The sequence below is a fragment of the Natator depressus genome, chromosome 9 (assembly GCF_965152275.1).
Source record: "Natator depressus isolate rNatDep1 chromosome 9, rNatDep2.hap1, whole genome shotgun sequence".
NCBI lineage: Eukaryota > Metazoa > Chordata > Testudines > Cheloniidae > Natator > Natator depressus.
The window spans coordinates 11,578,061-11,592,662 of record NC_134242.1 but is presented as its reverse complement, the minus strand read 5'-3'; the positions used below and the strand labels follow the sequence as shown (position 1 = coordinate 11,592,662).

The 14,602-nt window shown below is 37.5% G+C and overlaps 1 protein-coding gene across 1 annotated transcript in view; it reads left to right on the top strand.

The window, feature by feature from the left end:
- The window catches only part of PIK3CA (phosphatidylinositol-4,5-bisphosphate 3-kinase catalytic subunit alpha), a 74,459-nt gene extending 65,786 nt beyond the window's left edge, over positions 1–8,673 (top strand). Inside the window, exons 21-22 of the mRNA XM_074963538.1 lie at positions 211–362; positions 1,210–8,673. Of these exons, the coding sequence (XP_074819639.1) occupies positions 211–362; positions 1,210–1,480 (423 nt within the window). The 3' untranslated portion in view covers positions 1,481–8,673. The remainder of the gene's footprint in view (positions 1–210; positions 363–1,209) is intronic.
- The last annotated feature ends 5,929 nt before the right edge of the window (positions 8,674–14,602 follow it).

The window sequence follows — 14,602 nt, the reverse complement described above, 5'->3', positions numbered from 1 at the left end:
CTATTTTGCAGAAACATCTCTCTCTACAAATATTTGCGAATGTAATATGTCATCTTCCATTTGTCTGATGTATAGACACTAATTGTATGGCATATTGGTGTTTGGATCACAAAATCCAAGCAAAAATTAGATGAACTGATATTACTATGAAAGCTGTTTAAATATGCAGAATAATTTTAAAATATGTAACCATTTTCTTCCTCTTTAAAGCTGTTTCACATTGATTTTGGACACTTCCTTGATCACAAGAAGAAAAAATTTGGTTACAAACGAGAGCGTGTGCCATTTGTCTTAACGCAAGATTTCTTAATAGTGATCAGTAAAGGAGCCCAAGAATGTACCAAAACGAGGGAATTTGAAAGGTAAGCCATTTTTTAATTGAGCAGTTATCTCACATAAATGAAAATATACAAAAACTGATTAAATATATTTGGGTATATCTTGTAGCAAAATCTCTGTCCTAGATATAATAAAGAACCAATGATCTTTAATACTCTGGCCTTTGACTTGAACCAAGCTATGTGCTGTAAGACCCTGTACAGGTACATGTAGAGCTTAATGTAACAAAGAAGCATACCGCAGGCATACAATTCTGCATTAATTCAGTTGTGGGGACACACATCTCTTCCAAATCGTCCACCCAGGATAGATCTTTTATGGTTCTCGGCACTCAAGTCCTGTGGGCCTGATCCTTCAAGGTGCTGATCCACTACTCCTACTGACTTTGCTGGATCGGGCACATACATAACCAAGTAGGGTTACTGGGTTAAAAATGTAATTTTACTCAAGTGTTAGAACTACAACTAACCTTGATTAATTTTACTGGTCATGAGCAATTTTGTTTCAATGCTTAAAACATATTCTTTTTAGACTTGCATAATTCAAATGTCTCAGTGAATTTCCTTAAACGTTCCTAAATAATTCACCTTTTGAGAAAGCTTATGAACTGAAAACAGGGATTTAGAAGCGAAGGCCTGTCTCCAATTTACCTGGTATCAATTAGTCACTGAAAAATGACTTGAAAATGAACTTAATCTAAGGGAAAATCTACACTACAGCGCTGTATTGGCTCAGCTGCACTGATATAGACACACCACCATAGCGTGTCTGGTGAAGACACGCTCTGCCTCTCTCCTTCTGTTGCCTCCAAAAAATGAAAGTTGTGGATCCAGTATCTTGAACCAACCAACTCTTGTCTTTCTTTTCAAGGTTTCAGGAGATGTGTTATAAGGCTTACTTAGCAATTCGGCAGCATGCCAATCTCTTCATAAATCTCTTCTCCATGATGCTTGGCTCAGGAATGCCAGAATTACAGTCTTTTGATGATATTGCGTACATTCGAAAGACGCTTGCACTGGACAAAAGTGAACAAGAAGCTCTAGAATATTTCATGAAGCAGATGAATGATGCTCATCATGGTGGCTGGACAACGAAAATGGACTGGATCTTCCACACAATAAAGCAACATGCCTTGAACTGAAATGAAAGTGAAGAATTTAAAAAACTCATCGCCCACTTATGGGTGCTACACTGCACTGTTAATACTTGTCAGCAGCAAAGACTGGTTGCATAGGAATTGCACAAACCACAGACGATGACATTAGAATTTTCAGCAAGAGCAGAGATGAAATATTCAGACATTTTTCAAAAATAATGTAAAAAAAACGGGGTTTCAGATAGCACTAAACTGTACACTTCAAAATTAAGCTTTCGTGTGATGTGCAATTTCATATTATGCCTTAAGCCCAAAAAGGTAAACTTGAAAGATTGGCAGGAGTTTTTTTGTTTGCTTTTAATTTGGATAATTTGGGAAAAGGAAAACATGCTATCATCAAAAATAGTCCATTACATATTACAGTAGGTCTAGTATCACTTTAAAGATTATGTAGGGTTTCAAAGAGTTGAAAAGGAAGAAAACTTAGTGTTTTCATGGCTATTTAAATAGTAGGTATAGTGTTGAAAACTCCTTCAATTTCAGCTCAAAGATCTAAAAGATTAAAGTGAGGGGACAGTTCCTTTAAATTTAGTCATAGGCATAATATATTTTGGTTTTAATTGAACCTTTGACTTCTGGGTCTGTCATCATCTGCACCATTGTGAAAGAAGTAGGAAATAAGCCTACTATATGGTATTCTCCTGGACAGTATTTGTAGGGATGCAGTTTATAGCTTCATGAAGAAACTCTGGTCCCCACCATCCAAAATGACTGGCTTAGAAATTGAATGGGCAGGATAGGGTTTAGTGCAACAAAACATTGTAGTGTTCACTTTGGGATTTGATTTAATCTAATCTGAACACAATAGATTTTTTCACACATGTTTTCCAGAGCCTAGCAAAAGGTTAGTTATTAAAATTATTGAAAGATTATTTTTATAAAGGCTATTTATATAATAGGAACTATTAATATATTTTCTTTATTTACATGATTTGTCCCATATTCACTCATTTAATTTTGCAACCCAGTTCTCTCTGTCCAAGACTCTCATTGTCCATCATGTCTCTGATGGTGTTCAGTTGTAATCATAGGACCAAATTCAACCCTGGTGAAAGAGTATACAAGTACCACTGAAATCAGTGGGAGATATATCCACTTGTGCCACAGGTGAACTTGGCCCAAGTTTCTTCAAAGAATCTCAGGCAATATTCTTAACATTACTTTGGGCTGGTCTACAATACCATGGTAAATTGACATATGTTACGCTACTTTAGTTATGTGAATAACGTAACTGAAATTGACATAGCTTAGGTCGACTTACCACGGTGTCTACACCATGCTATGTTGATGGGAGATGCCCTCCCGCCGACTTACTTTGCTCTTCTCAGGGAGCTGGAATACAGGAGTCGATGGGAGAGCGCTCTGCCATCGACTTCGTGGGTCTTCACCAGACCCACTAAATCAGCACCGCTGTATCAATCGCAGCATTGCCAATCTACTGGTAAGTGTAAACAGGGCCTAAGTGATACGCTGGCTGTTCAAGGAATGTATGGTTAAACTCTCAGCCTCTGGGTCCACCTTTTCTCTCTCTTTCTGTTCTTTCCTGCTCCTTTGAAAGCAGCTGCTTAATCCCTATAACCAACACATGAGAAATAAGTTTGGATTTTCAAAATGATCACCAGCTACTTATAGCAAACACTTCGGAAAGCTCACAGCATATAGAGCTGCCAAACAAATATTTTATAGCATGCATGCTCTTGCACATGCACTCTGGCTTTCTTGTATGCTCTGTGTGAGAATGCAAGTGAGAGAAAAATCTAATTGTTGGGCACCAGTTTTTGCAAGTATCAAGACTACCAGAGGTTCTTAGATTGTCCTTATTCACAGCTGCAGGCAGAACTTGATGTTCTGAAACACTTTTTTATAAACTCTTAAATATTTTTGACAATAACTTGCTAAACCCAGGATTCTGAGGATGATATTTACTCCAGTGTTTTAAACTTGTTAGATTCACAGCATTTGAAGTGAATTCCAAAAGTCCAGGAGTTTGAGGCGGATGGGTTTATTCACATGCATGCACACATGCACACAGACAGACACGTATGTGTCGGTGCCACTCAAAAAAAAGTGCAATACCAGATGTAATATAAATGTGCTGACAGTTGGTATTAGAATATAACTTTATAAATAAACTGTACTTTGTACAGGCTGTATTTATGAAGTATTGAGTGGTTGGATTCATTTAGCAAATTGTAATTCTTTAAAAATGTGCAATCAATTATATTATAGAAGACATGGATAGCAGTGAATTGGGGATTGTAAAGCCAAGGCTTTTATTTGGTCTTTTAAGACAATTTTGTAGTCATTTGATTCCTACAGTTAGTTATTGAACACACAGGTACTAAATCATGTGGTAAAACACTTCATGAAAAATACAAAGAAATACTAAGATTTGAGTGGGGAAATATGGCTAGTCTTATCTCTACTGAACATTTTAGAGCAATCCAGCAGAATTCATATGTCCCTTTGCTCAGATGTGAATGTTTTCACTCAGTTGTAGTTACTAAACATAACTACCCTTATTGTATTTATTATTAGTCTACAGTCAACCCCCTCTAATGTTCTAGAGTTTTTAAAATTGGAAATTAGTTACAGAAAGAAATTCAGTTAAATGATACAAATCTGAAACCCTGAGCGCTGTAATTCATGGTTTAACAGAGATGTGTGTTACTCAAGTGCCACATTAAGTGCTACGTTAATTATCCTTATGATTCCTCTTGTATTGAGACAACATATTGCCCTGTAGAGAGATGCCTTTTAGGACCCGAATTAAAAGGTCCTCAAACTTATTGGATCTTATGGGCCTGATTCTCCATATTTTGCACCTTGTGTTAAATGCTGTCATATTAGAATGGTAGTGTTTGTATCCACTGTGCACCTGTTGCAGGGCTGTGAAGAATCAGGCCCAATACTTCAAGAGTTACAGCAACCAACCACTGCACAAGCTATAAAAGAGTTCTTATGTGCATGCTAGAAGAAAGCAAACTGAGTAGCCAACCCAGGTATAATAGGGCTTGGGGTAACTTTAGAATTAAACAAAGAAAATGGAAGCATGGGAAGATAATGGATGGAGATGTGGGGCTTGAAACAGTTGTTCATAGTAACAAGAGAGTATATTTAAAGAAAAAAAGTTGACCCTAAATATACTAAGTGGTATTCTCCAGTTTTATACAGATATGAGTCCATTGACTTTAATGGGGTTACTCCTAACTTAGACTGGTGTGTGTGAGAGAATTAAACCCACTATCTCAGCTACAGAAAAAGGATCATGAATGCATTGGTGACTGAGCTGTAGATTTTGTTAGAGACTGTTTGGAATTTGATTTTTTTAAATAGTTTTTTTTACAGTTGACATTTAACCTGAATAGAGGTCTGAAAATTTTCCCTTTGTTCTGAATACCAGCTGTGCAAACACTAAAATAGTTGATTTTGTGCTTGGACTGAATCTAAGCATCTTGCTCCAGCAAAACTCCCATAGAAGCCAATAGTAGTAGGAGTCTGATCAGAGCCAGGAGCCCAGGATTTGTCCTTACACTTTATTACAGAGCCATTAGAAAAAAGTGACTTAGGGAATATGTATTGAATTGTAAAACAATGTAACTAATTTTTTTTCCAACTGTGAAACTATACATTTGTTTTAATGACAAAACAGGCTGCTGCTTTTTTTTTTTCTTGAAATATATTTGTTTTCCAAAAAGTTGCAGAAGAAACTCCTGTACTGACTTACATATGCATACTTTTCTGTTCTTAAGAAGTGCATCAGTAGTTTCTTCATGGGTAAAATACCATCTATCAGTATAATTTAATTTCATAAAAAGCATTTAAACAAAACCAAAACTGTAAGTGGTTTGGCATCTTGTGGAAAAAATATAAAAAGCCTAGATATTAAGGGCACTGTCAGAATTATCCAGCATGTAAAGAACTTTGTATATGATGACCTCTGGTTATTATTATTTTTTTTTAAATGTAAAGCCATCTAAGCCCCATAGTGGTCAGTAGCCCGTGTTTGTTAATTTTGGGGACATTTTATTTGCTTTGTCATTTTATAACTGACATGCTCAATATTTGCGCTGAACAATAATTGTGATTTCCTCCTGTTTTTCATGTCTGTACAGGTTACAGACCTGGGCTGGACCAGTTTAAAAACAAAAAAGCCACTTGAAATTATGATGTATTGTGAGGTCAGACATCTTTAGAATGCTTCAATTTAAAGAAAACTCTATGGTATTGGAGAGGATTGTGATATGCTGCTTCTAAGGTTTTTTGTTTAAAAATACAACTTCCATATTTCATTTTTTTAAGGTTTTACTTGAATGAAGAACCACACTTTTTATACAAATACTATACAGCTGTGGACACTGTGTGGCAGATGATTGAAGCCCAATTACTGTTGCAATATATTTCATAACAATAGTGATTTTGTATTTATTTTTTCTTTGGTCAAAGTTGTCTCCATTTATATAAGGCTCTATCTGTCCAAAATGTTTTGCACTCTGCAGATGTCATGTTTTTAGGTCTCCACTGATCAGACAAACTAATCAGAAATTGAGCCTAGGTGTAGAAACCTTTTGTTTGTGTGCAAGAGCCAGACCTAGTAGAGACTTTGGGCTTCCAGTAATTCTGATGTCACTTTACACTGGTATAACTCTGATTTCAGTGGAGTTACTCTTAATTCACAGCAGCATATGAGCTATCAGAATTAGGCCCTTCATTGGAAAAAGGTTCTCCAGTCTTTGTTTGCCTGTCCATGTGACACATGAAAATTAATTTATTCTCTTGCTAAGGCCTGGTCTACACTAGAAAATTGAGTCATCTTAACCATTTCATTCAGGGATGTGAAAAATCCACACCCCTGAGCAGCATAGTTAAACCAACCTAACCCCAGCATAGACAGCACTAGGTCGATGGAAGAATTCTTTTGTTGATGTAGGCACCACCTCTCAGGGAGATGGAGTACGTACACTGACAGGAGAATCCCTCCTGTCAGCATAGGTAATGTCTACACTGAAGCTCTATAGTGGCCCAACTGTGCCTCTATAGCATACCAAGTGTAGACAAGCCCTGTGAAAGTTCCTGATTGCAAGCTGGTGACACTAAATGGCTGGTAAAACACCTATAATTCCAAATACTTGTTTTCTATTAACCAGCTTCATTCCGGTCTCAATTTCAGGAGTGCTGTGGTCTTATCTTTTTTTGCTTCTGTTTTTAAGACTTCAAGGATCTCTGCAGCTCACTAGTTTAAAGAAAGCTCTCTTCTCTTAAGAAGAGTTTCTCTCCCTATTCTATGATGACAGTTGGGTGCTTTATGAAATCTGATCTCGGAAAAGATGGCTGTGCTCTTGACATAGCATTGGGAGTAGAACATTCATCTGAATTCTGAGTATCCTGGGGCACAGAATTCTAAAGGCATGAGATATGTCAGTTAGCCCTTGTGGCCAAAAATAAGAGTATATACAAAACAAAACTTTTTTTTTAAAAAACAAAACAAAATCTAGTTTACAAATTTAAACCATTTGTTCAGGAATTAGGCAAAATCTTGATAGAAGAGGTTCCTCCAGGGGAACGTTACTTGGGATAGTTCATTTTGTTTTTATAACACAACCACTTGTGCCAGTGCTCACAAAATTTGATGCTGAACCATGCTTCACAACACATCTTACATTTTAAGTGCCCTTATTTTCACCCTAATGTGTTCGTTAGAGGTAATAAGTTAAAAAAAAAAAAATTCACGTCTCATGGATCCTATTAAATAATCTGGCCCAAATCCCCATTTGATGTAAATTATGGTAGCACCATATTTCAGTGGAGCTATGCTGATTTACAGTATCTGAGAATCTTGCCCACTATCTGAAATTATCCAATCCGTGGTCATACCCAGTAGCCCTGTTTTATTGAATAGCTCAGGCTGTGGAGAGACAAGTTGGGCAAGACTTGATCTTTAATAATCATTATATGCCTGTACTGCTCTCCTAGCTCATGAGGGCCCAAACCTGATTCTTCATAGCTGCAAATACATGTAATCCATCTCTAGGCTTGATTTTAATTTTCTTGGATTCCTCGAGATTATCAACTGGCCAAAATTGTCTTAATGTTGTATTTTTAGTGGAAAAGGTCTAATCTTTTTCTGCCTTAAGGCCACCATGGTCTCAAAACTGCTTTAATTTCTTGTAAAGTTTCCCCTTCCTACTAGTGATAACTCAATATCCAGAGCATGACTGTCAAAGTCCACTGACTTAAGAGGTCGATATTTCCTATGTGCCCATCAACAGGGGGAAGAATTCTATGCCTCCATATTTGGTAAAGAATGGAACACTTGACCACAAACTGACTTCCAAGACTCTTGTGTTTGGAATTTTGAAAGTAGATTTCATGTTGTCCTCATAACTGGTACTCACAGCTGCAAGAATTTTGGATGAATAGAGCCCAAGAGAGTGTATTCTGCTCTTGGTTCCCACATGTTATTCCCTTAAAACTAATGGAAATTGTGCCTGCATCAAGAGGAGAACATGGATACCCCAAGTATTTACTTGAAATCTCTTAAAATGGAGACAATTCCTATCCTTTGAAATAACTATTAGCTAGAGAAAAAATATTGCCCTGTAATTAGTTTGTCATTCTATGGATAAAGGTTCTGTGGTATAATACATTGTTCAACTTGGGGGGGGGGGAGGGGGGATTTTAGTATTGGGCCAAAAGAGTATTTAAGACACAGCAAGATGCATGTGTTGTTGTATTGAGAATATAGTCTTGCAGTATCATTTTAAAATGTTCATTTTTTTTCCTTTTTGCTGTGCTACTCAAATAGCAAATATTTGGCCTATGCACTTATTGTAGTTTATGTTCATCGGAAACTGTAAAAAGTCTGCTTTTTATTTAACTTTGCAGTCTGTATCTCATCATGATATGTATTTGTGTTTCATCACATTTTTGAGTGTTAATGTATATACTAAAAAGTAAATTTAAAATAATATGGTTGGTACAGTTTCGTATTCTGAAACATGCATATACATGGAAGAGTTAGTGCTCTAGAACTGAAGGAATTTCTGTGGATTTAGAGCACATTTTGGGTTTCATCTGATGCATTCCAAACAGTAAGAAGAAAGGAGCTACAGAGAAAATGTGTACACCTGTTCATCCAAAAAAAAAATTTTTTTTTTTAGAAATAAGAATTGCATTGTGCTTGGATTTAGGAAGAGACAATAGCCGCTCCACAGTTAAAGTTGAGACTTGATTCCCATTTATGTCTGATTTTTATCCTCAAAATAGGTCACTTCAAATGTATGTGTTGTCTGTGACAAGAGGACAGACGTTTGCCCAAATTTGAGGTGTTTCAACCAAACCGTTCCTGAGAGGGCTTTAGATGTTTAGGTGTTGATTATGTTCTGAAAATTCTTCTAAGTCTTCACTACAACTGCCACAAAAAAGGAATGTTGTAGCAACATCATGTGAGGCTTATTTGAAAGGTCTTGGTGATGTCTGCAAGACCAATTCTGAGAATGGGAAAAGCAAATTTGAGAACTTATTCACTGATGAAGTAAGAACATCAGAAAGGCTCCTTAGGCTCAGTGGAATTCAGAAAGGCTCCAGTCCTACTGATGACTCTTGTAAAGGTAGAGTTTCATTTTTTGTAAAGTAAGCCTTTTCTTTGCAGCGATAGCAGGTGTTTTATATTTCAAAGGGAGATCTATCAAAAGAATTTTAAAAAAAGGATGGGGAGAGTTGAGGGGAGATCACAGCCTAATCTATAACAAGGTTCAGGCTCATCAAGGGATTCTGTACAAAGCTGACAGTGCTACTTGTTTTCTATCTCCATGCTTGTTTGAGTTGCTGCATGACCCTAGTAGCAAAGTGCTCACATCATGGCCTTCGTGAAGGGAGATATTCCTGTTAAAATGTTAAACCTATTGAACGGTAATCTAAATTCTGAGGAATTTGATGATCTAAGTGAAACAACTGGACAAGATCCTACTCCAGGTCACATGATGACCAGACCTTAACAAGTGGTGAACCCAGTGACCCATCTGGATATATAATTTTGCTGTTTAATTTGTTTAAAACATCTTGTAAAGAAAAATAAGAGGTCAAAAATGTGAGATTATGTATTATTTTCTTTAACCTACAGCAGGAAGCTAGACATGAAGGGAGGGCTGGGGAAGTCCCAGAATAGCTTTAGCAGTATTGCTGCTTTCTTTTTTCTTTTTTTCTCCCTAGTTCCTTCTTCAGAGTTGGAAGACAGCAACTCTCTCAGTGATTGATTTTTGGGGGGGGGGAAGGGCATTATCACATGATGCGCTCAGTCTAGCTTCACCTTTTTTTCTTGTTCTCAGAGCTCAGGTAGAACTGAGCTCTATAGAGAATGAGTATCCCCCTCCACATACAGCCCTGGCCATGCCCAGTGAAAAGCAGTTCTGTTGGCCAGGACCCTTTTGTGGCCTTGCAGAGGGAGAAGGCTACCTTGAGTTAAATGAGATTTTTTTCAAAGATGCATAAGGGATTTCGATATTCAATTCCTATTAATTTTAATAGGACCAGTGAGTTCAAATCCCCTGAGTGTCTTTAAAGATCTCAACCAAATGCATAAATTATGCAACTTTTAAAATACATGAATTACTTAACCCACCCTATCATGTGGCTAAAATATGGAACACTTAAATCCATATACAGCCACCTGTGGGTTGAAACTAGGCAGCTGTTTCTCACCCTAGAGTGACTATGCATGATATTTGAGAAGAAGAGGTGCAGAATATCCTATTCAGTTGCTGGAATGTAGATAGTTAAAATGCACTTATCAGAATAAGGATTTGGCCTGGATCCCATAGTTAACATCCTGTCTCTTGTTAAAAGTGCCATTGGGTATTCTGTGACCACCAAATAGACTGACATCTTCCATAACAGAGGTTGTCCTTCATCAGCTGTAGCTTCTGCTCATGAGAAGCAAGCTAAAGCTTTAAAACAGAAATCCATAAAGTACTTTAATCTCGCAATGCCTGGCACAATGATGCCCATTTTGATTAGCCCCTCTAGGGACTACTGGAATACAAATAGTGGTCATACTTCAGAGTAAGGTTCCATTTATAAATTGTTAGTAAATGATTAATATTTTAGTGAAGGGTTAATCATTATTAGTCTGACAGCCCCCACCGTTCTTAGCTCCTGGAGGAGCATTGATCCTGCTATAATGGTAAGTCCTAGTTACTTCCCCAGTGTAATATAGAGGATGGACAGATAAGTCCATCAATGGCTATTAGCCAAGATGGACAGGGATACAACCCCATGCTCTGGGCATCCCTAGCCTCTAACTGCCAGAAGCTTGGAGAGAATGACAGGATGGATTACTCTATAATTTCCCTTTTCTTTTAATTCCCTATGAAGCAGCTTGTTGAAAGACAAGATACTAGGCTAGATGGACCATTGGTCTGACCAGTATGGCTGCTTTTAATAGAGGATTCCCAATGAAAATTGAACCAAAAAAAGAAAATATTCCATTCATTTATGCTCTTGGTATTTTCATCACCTCAGGAAATTTCTGTGTATAAAAATCAAGCAGACAAGAATGGAATAAAGCTTTTTTGAAACATGGGGCCTGTATCCTAAAGAAGTGAAAATGATCATATGAGTCTACAATCCATTTCAGTTGCAAAGACAAGTCCAACAAATATAGGGATAGTGCTGGGGTGAAAAACACTCATCTAAGCTATAAATGTTGCAAACTGGGCTCATTCCACAATTTACAGGCCAGGAGAAAGCTATGGTACTTGGAAATCTTCCAAATGTCACTGCTTAGTAGCTATAATTCAAAACACAACATTCATTGAGCCATCCAGCTTCCATATTTCGCTATAGCACACTTTGGCTCTGAAGTTCAGTCACCTGTTTAATTAACATTAGATATTTATGTGATGTCACAATGCAGATATCTAAAGTGGTTTTGTTTTGCAACAAATATTAAGCAATAAGTGTTTTCAAAATTAAAAGATGCACACAGATAACTGGGACAAAATTGGAATTGATTTTCCAGTGATAATTGAGCTCTTCAGTCGTAATACAGAAGCTGTAAAGAAAAGAGACAGCATCTTAAAGAAGATATCTACAAGTTAATAAAAGTAACAAGTTTATAACAAAACTGTAATGAATCAGACTTAATACAGAAAGAAGTACACAATTTGCTCCAAAATTAAAAATGAAATCAATAGCAAACCTCCCATTTACTTAAATAGGGCTAGGATTTCACCCAAGGTGGGGCTGATTCAGGCCCACTTTGGAGGGCTAATCCTGAGATGTGCTGAGCATCTTGAATTTCCATTTTCAACTTAACGGGAGGCACTTAGCAACTCTCAGAGGGTGCAGAACACCTGAAATAATTGGATTCTAAATTATACCCTGATAATGGCAGATAAAAGTGCCTAAATCATGAAGTACATCAGTAGATTGCTTTGTTCACAAAGTGTTTTATTAGTATAGTACATGATCAAAGTTTAAATCTTTTTAAACGAGAAACAGACATGTCCTGGGTAGATTGTTTGCTCTGGTGGGGTTTTTTTTTTTTTTTTTTTTAAACCGTATCAGAAACTTGGTGAAAGTCTCTGTTGATCTTAGCAATCTGGGAGTTTTCCCCATTGATTTCAATAGGACCAGGATTTCACCCTAAGAGTTTTCAGCTGTGTTATTAGGCCCAAACTTTGTTGTTCATCAACAACCTAGATAACAGCACAGTTCTCCTTGTGTGCTCAAAAACAATGAGAGAGTCTGTCCATCCATCCCCCCTCACATCACCCCCTAAGATAGGACATAGAAGGCAGTTCTATTACGGTCTTGACCCAGCAGCAACATTTCTCTGCCTCCTCTTGTCCCCAGCTTTCTCTTCCTGACATCCAGCAGCATGAGTTTCCCTGACACCCCGCACCCACTGCTCCAGGACCCTCTCGCTGCAGTAGGGCCATAGATGAAGTCAGGGCTCAGTGGCAGGGCAAGTCTATGTGCTCAGTCCCACCCTCTAGGCTCTCACAAACAGCTTCCCCAAGTGCCTAGCCCTGGGGGGAAAAACACACACACACAAACTTCTGTATTTAGCATATTGATGCTGAAGGACCACCACTAACATTTAATTATTAGAAACAAGAACTATTCCCAAAGGGTAAACTAGAGGGGGGAGCACCAGGACAGCATGTGTCTATGGGTAGGACACTAGACTGGGGCGCAAACCTAAGTTCTATTCCTGGTTCTGCTTCTGACCTTTTGTAAGATTGTGTGTGGGCAAATCACTTCACCTCTGAGTGCCTCTGTTTTCCCCTCCCACCTTTGTCTGTCTCATCTAGTTAGACTGTAAGCTCTCAGAGCAGGGAATGGCTCTTCCTATGTATTTGTATAGCACTTAGCAGAAACATTATTTGTAGGACTGTCATGCGATTAATTGTACTGTTAAACAACAATAGAATACCATTTATTTAAATATTTTTGGATGTTTTCTACATTTTCAAATATATTGATTTCAATTATAACAATACAAAGAGTACAGTGCTCACTATTTTTATTACAAATATGTGCACTGTAAAAAACAAAATTGTATTTTTCAATTCACCTAGTACAAGCACTGTAGTGCAATCTCTATCATATGAAAGTTGAACTTACAAATGTAGAATTATGTACAAAAAAAATAACTGCAATCAAAAATAAAACAATGTAAAACTTACAAGTCCACTCAGTCCTATTTCTTGTTCAGCCAATCGCTCAAACAAGTTGTTTACATTTGCGGGAGATAAAGCTGCCTGCTTCTTGTTCACAATGTCACCTGAAAGTGAGAACAGGTGTTCTCATGGCACTGTTGCAGCTGGCATTGCAAGGTATTTACATGCCAGATGCACGAAAGATTCATATATTCCTTCATGCTTCTATCACCATTCCAGAGGACATGCATCCATGCTGATGACGGGTTCTGCTATATAGCAATCCAAAGCTGTGCGGACCGACGCATGCTCATTTTCATCATCGGAGTCAGATGCCACCAGCAGAAGGTTGATTTTTCTTTTTTAGTGGTTCAGGTTCTGTAGTTTCCGCATCAGAGTGTTGCTCTTTTAAGATTTCTGAAAGCAAGCTCCACACCTCATCCCTGTCAGATTTTGGAAGGCACTTCAGGTTCTTAAACCTTGGGTCAAGTGCTGTAGCTATCTTTAGAAATCTCACATTGGTACCTTCTTTGCATTTTGTCAAATCTGCAGCGAAAGTGTTCTTAAAATGAACATGTGTTGAGTCATAGCTGAGACTGCTAGAACATGAAATACATGGCAGAATGCAGGTAAAATAGAGCCGGAAACCTGCAATTCTCCTCCAAGGAGTTCAGTCACAAATTTAATTAACGGATTTTTTTTTTAACGAGCATCATCAGCATGGAAACGTCCTCTAGAATGGTGGTTGATGCATGAAGGGGCATATGAATGTTTAGCATATCTGGCACATAAATACCTTGCAATGCTGGCTACAAAAGTCCCACACAAACACCTGTTCTCACTTTCTGGTGACGTAAATAAGAAGTGGGCAGCATTATCTCCCATAAATGTAAACAAACTTGTCTTACTGAATGGCTGGACGAGAAGTAGGACTGAGTGGACTTCTAGACTCTGAAGTTTTGCATTGTTTTCTTTTTGAGTGCAGTTATGTAACCCCCCCCCCCCCAAAAAAAATCTATATTTGGAAGTTGCACTTTCACGATAAAGAGACTGAACTACAGTACGTGTATGAGGTGAATTGAAAAATACTATTTCTTTTGTTACAAATATTTGCACTGTAAAAATGAAAAATACTATAAAGTGAGCAGTGTACACTGTATTCTGTGTTGTAACTGAAATCAATATATTTGAAAATGTAGAAAAGCTATAAAAATATTAAATTTCAATTGGTATTTTATTGTTTAACAATGTGATTAAAACTGATTAATTGCAATTATTTTAATCGCAGTTAATTTTGAGTTAATCATGTGAGTTAACTGATTAATTGACAGCCCTAATTATTTGTATTAAAAGTAGCACTTATAGGACTCAATTGAAATTGGGCCTGTTTTGCTAGCAGCAGCAGCTGCTGCTGCTCCTCTCCCTGGCATGGATGAGCAGTGCT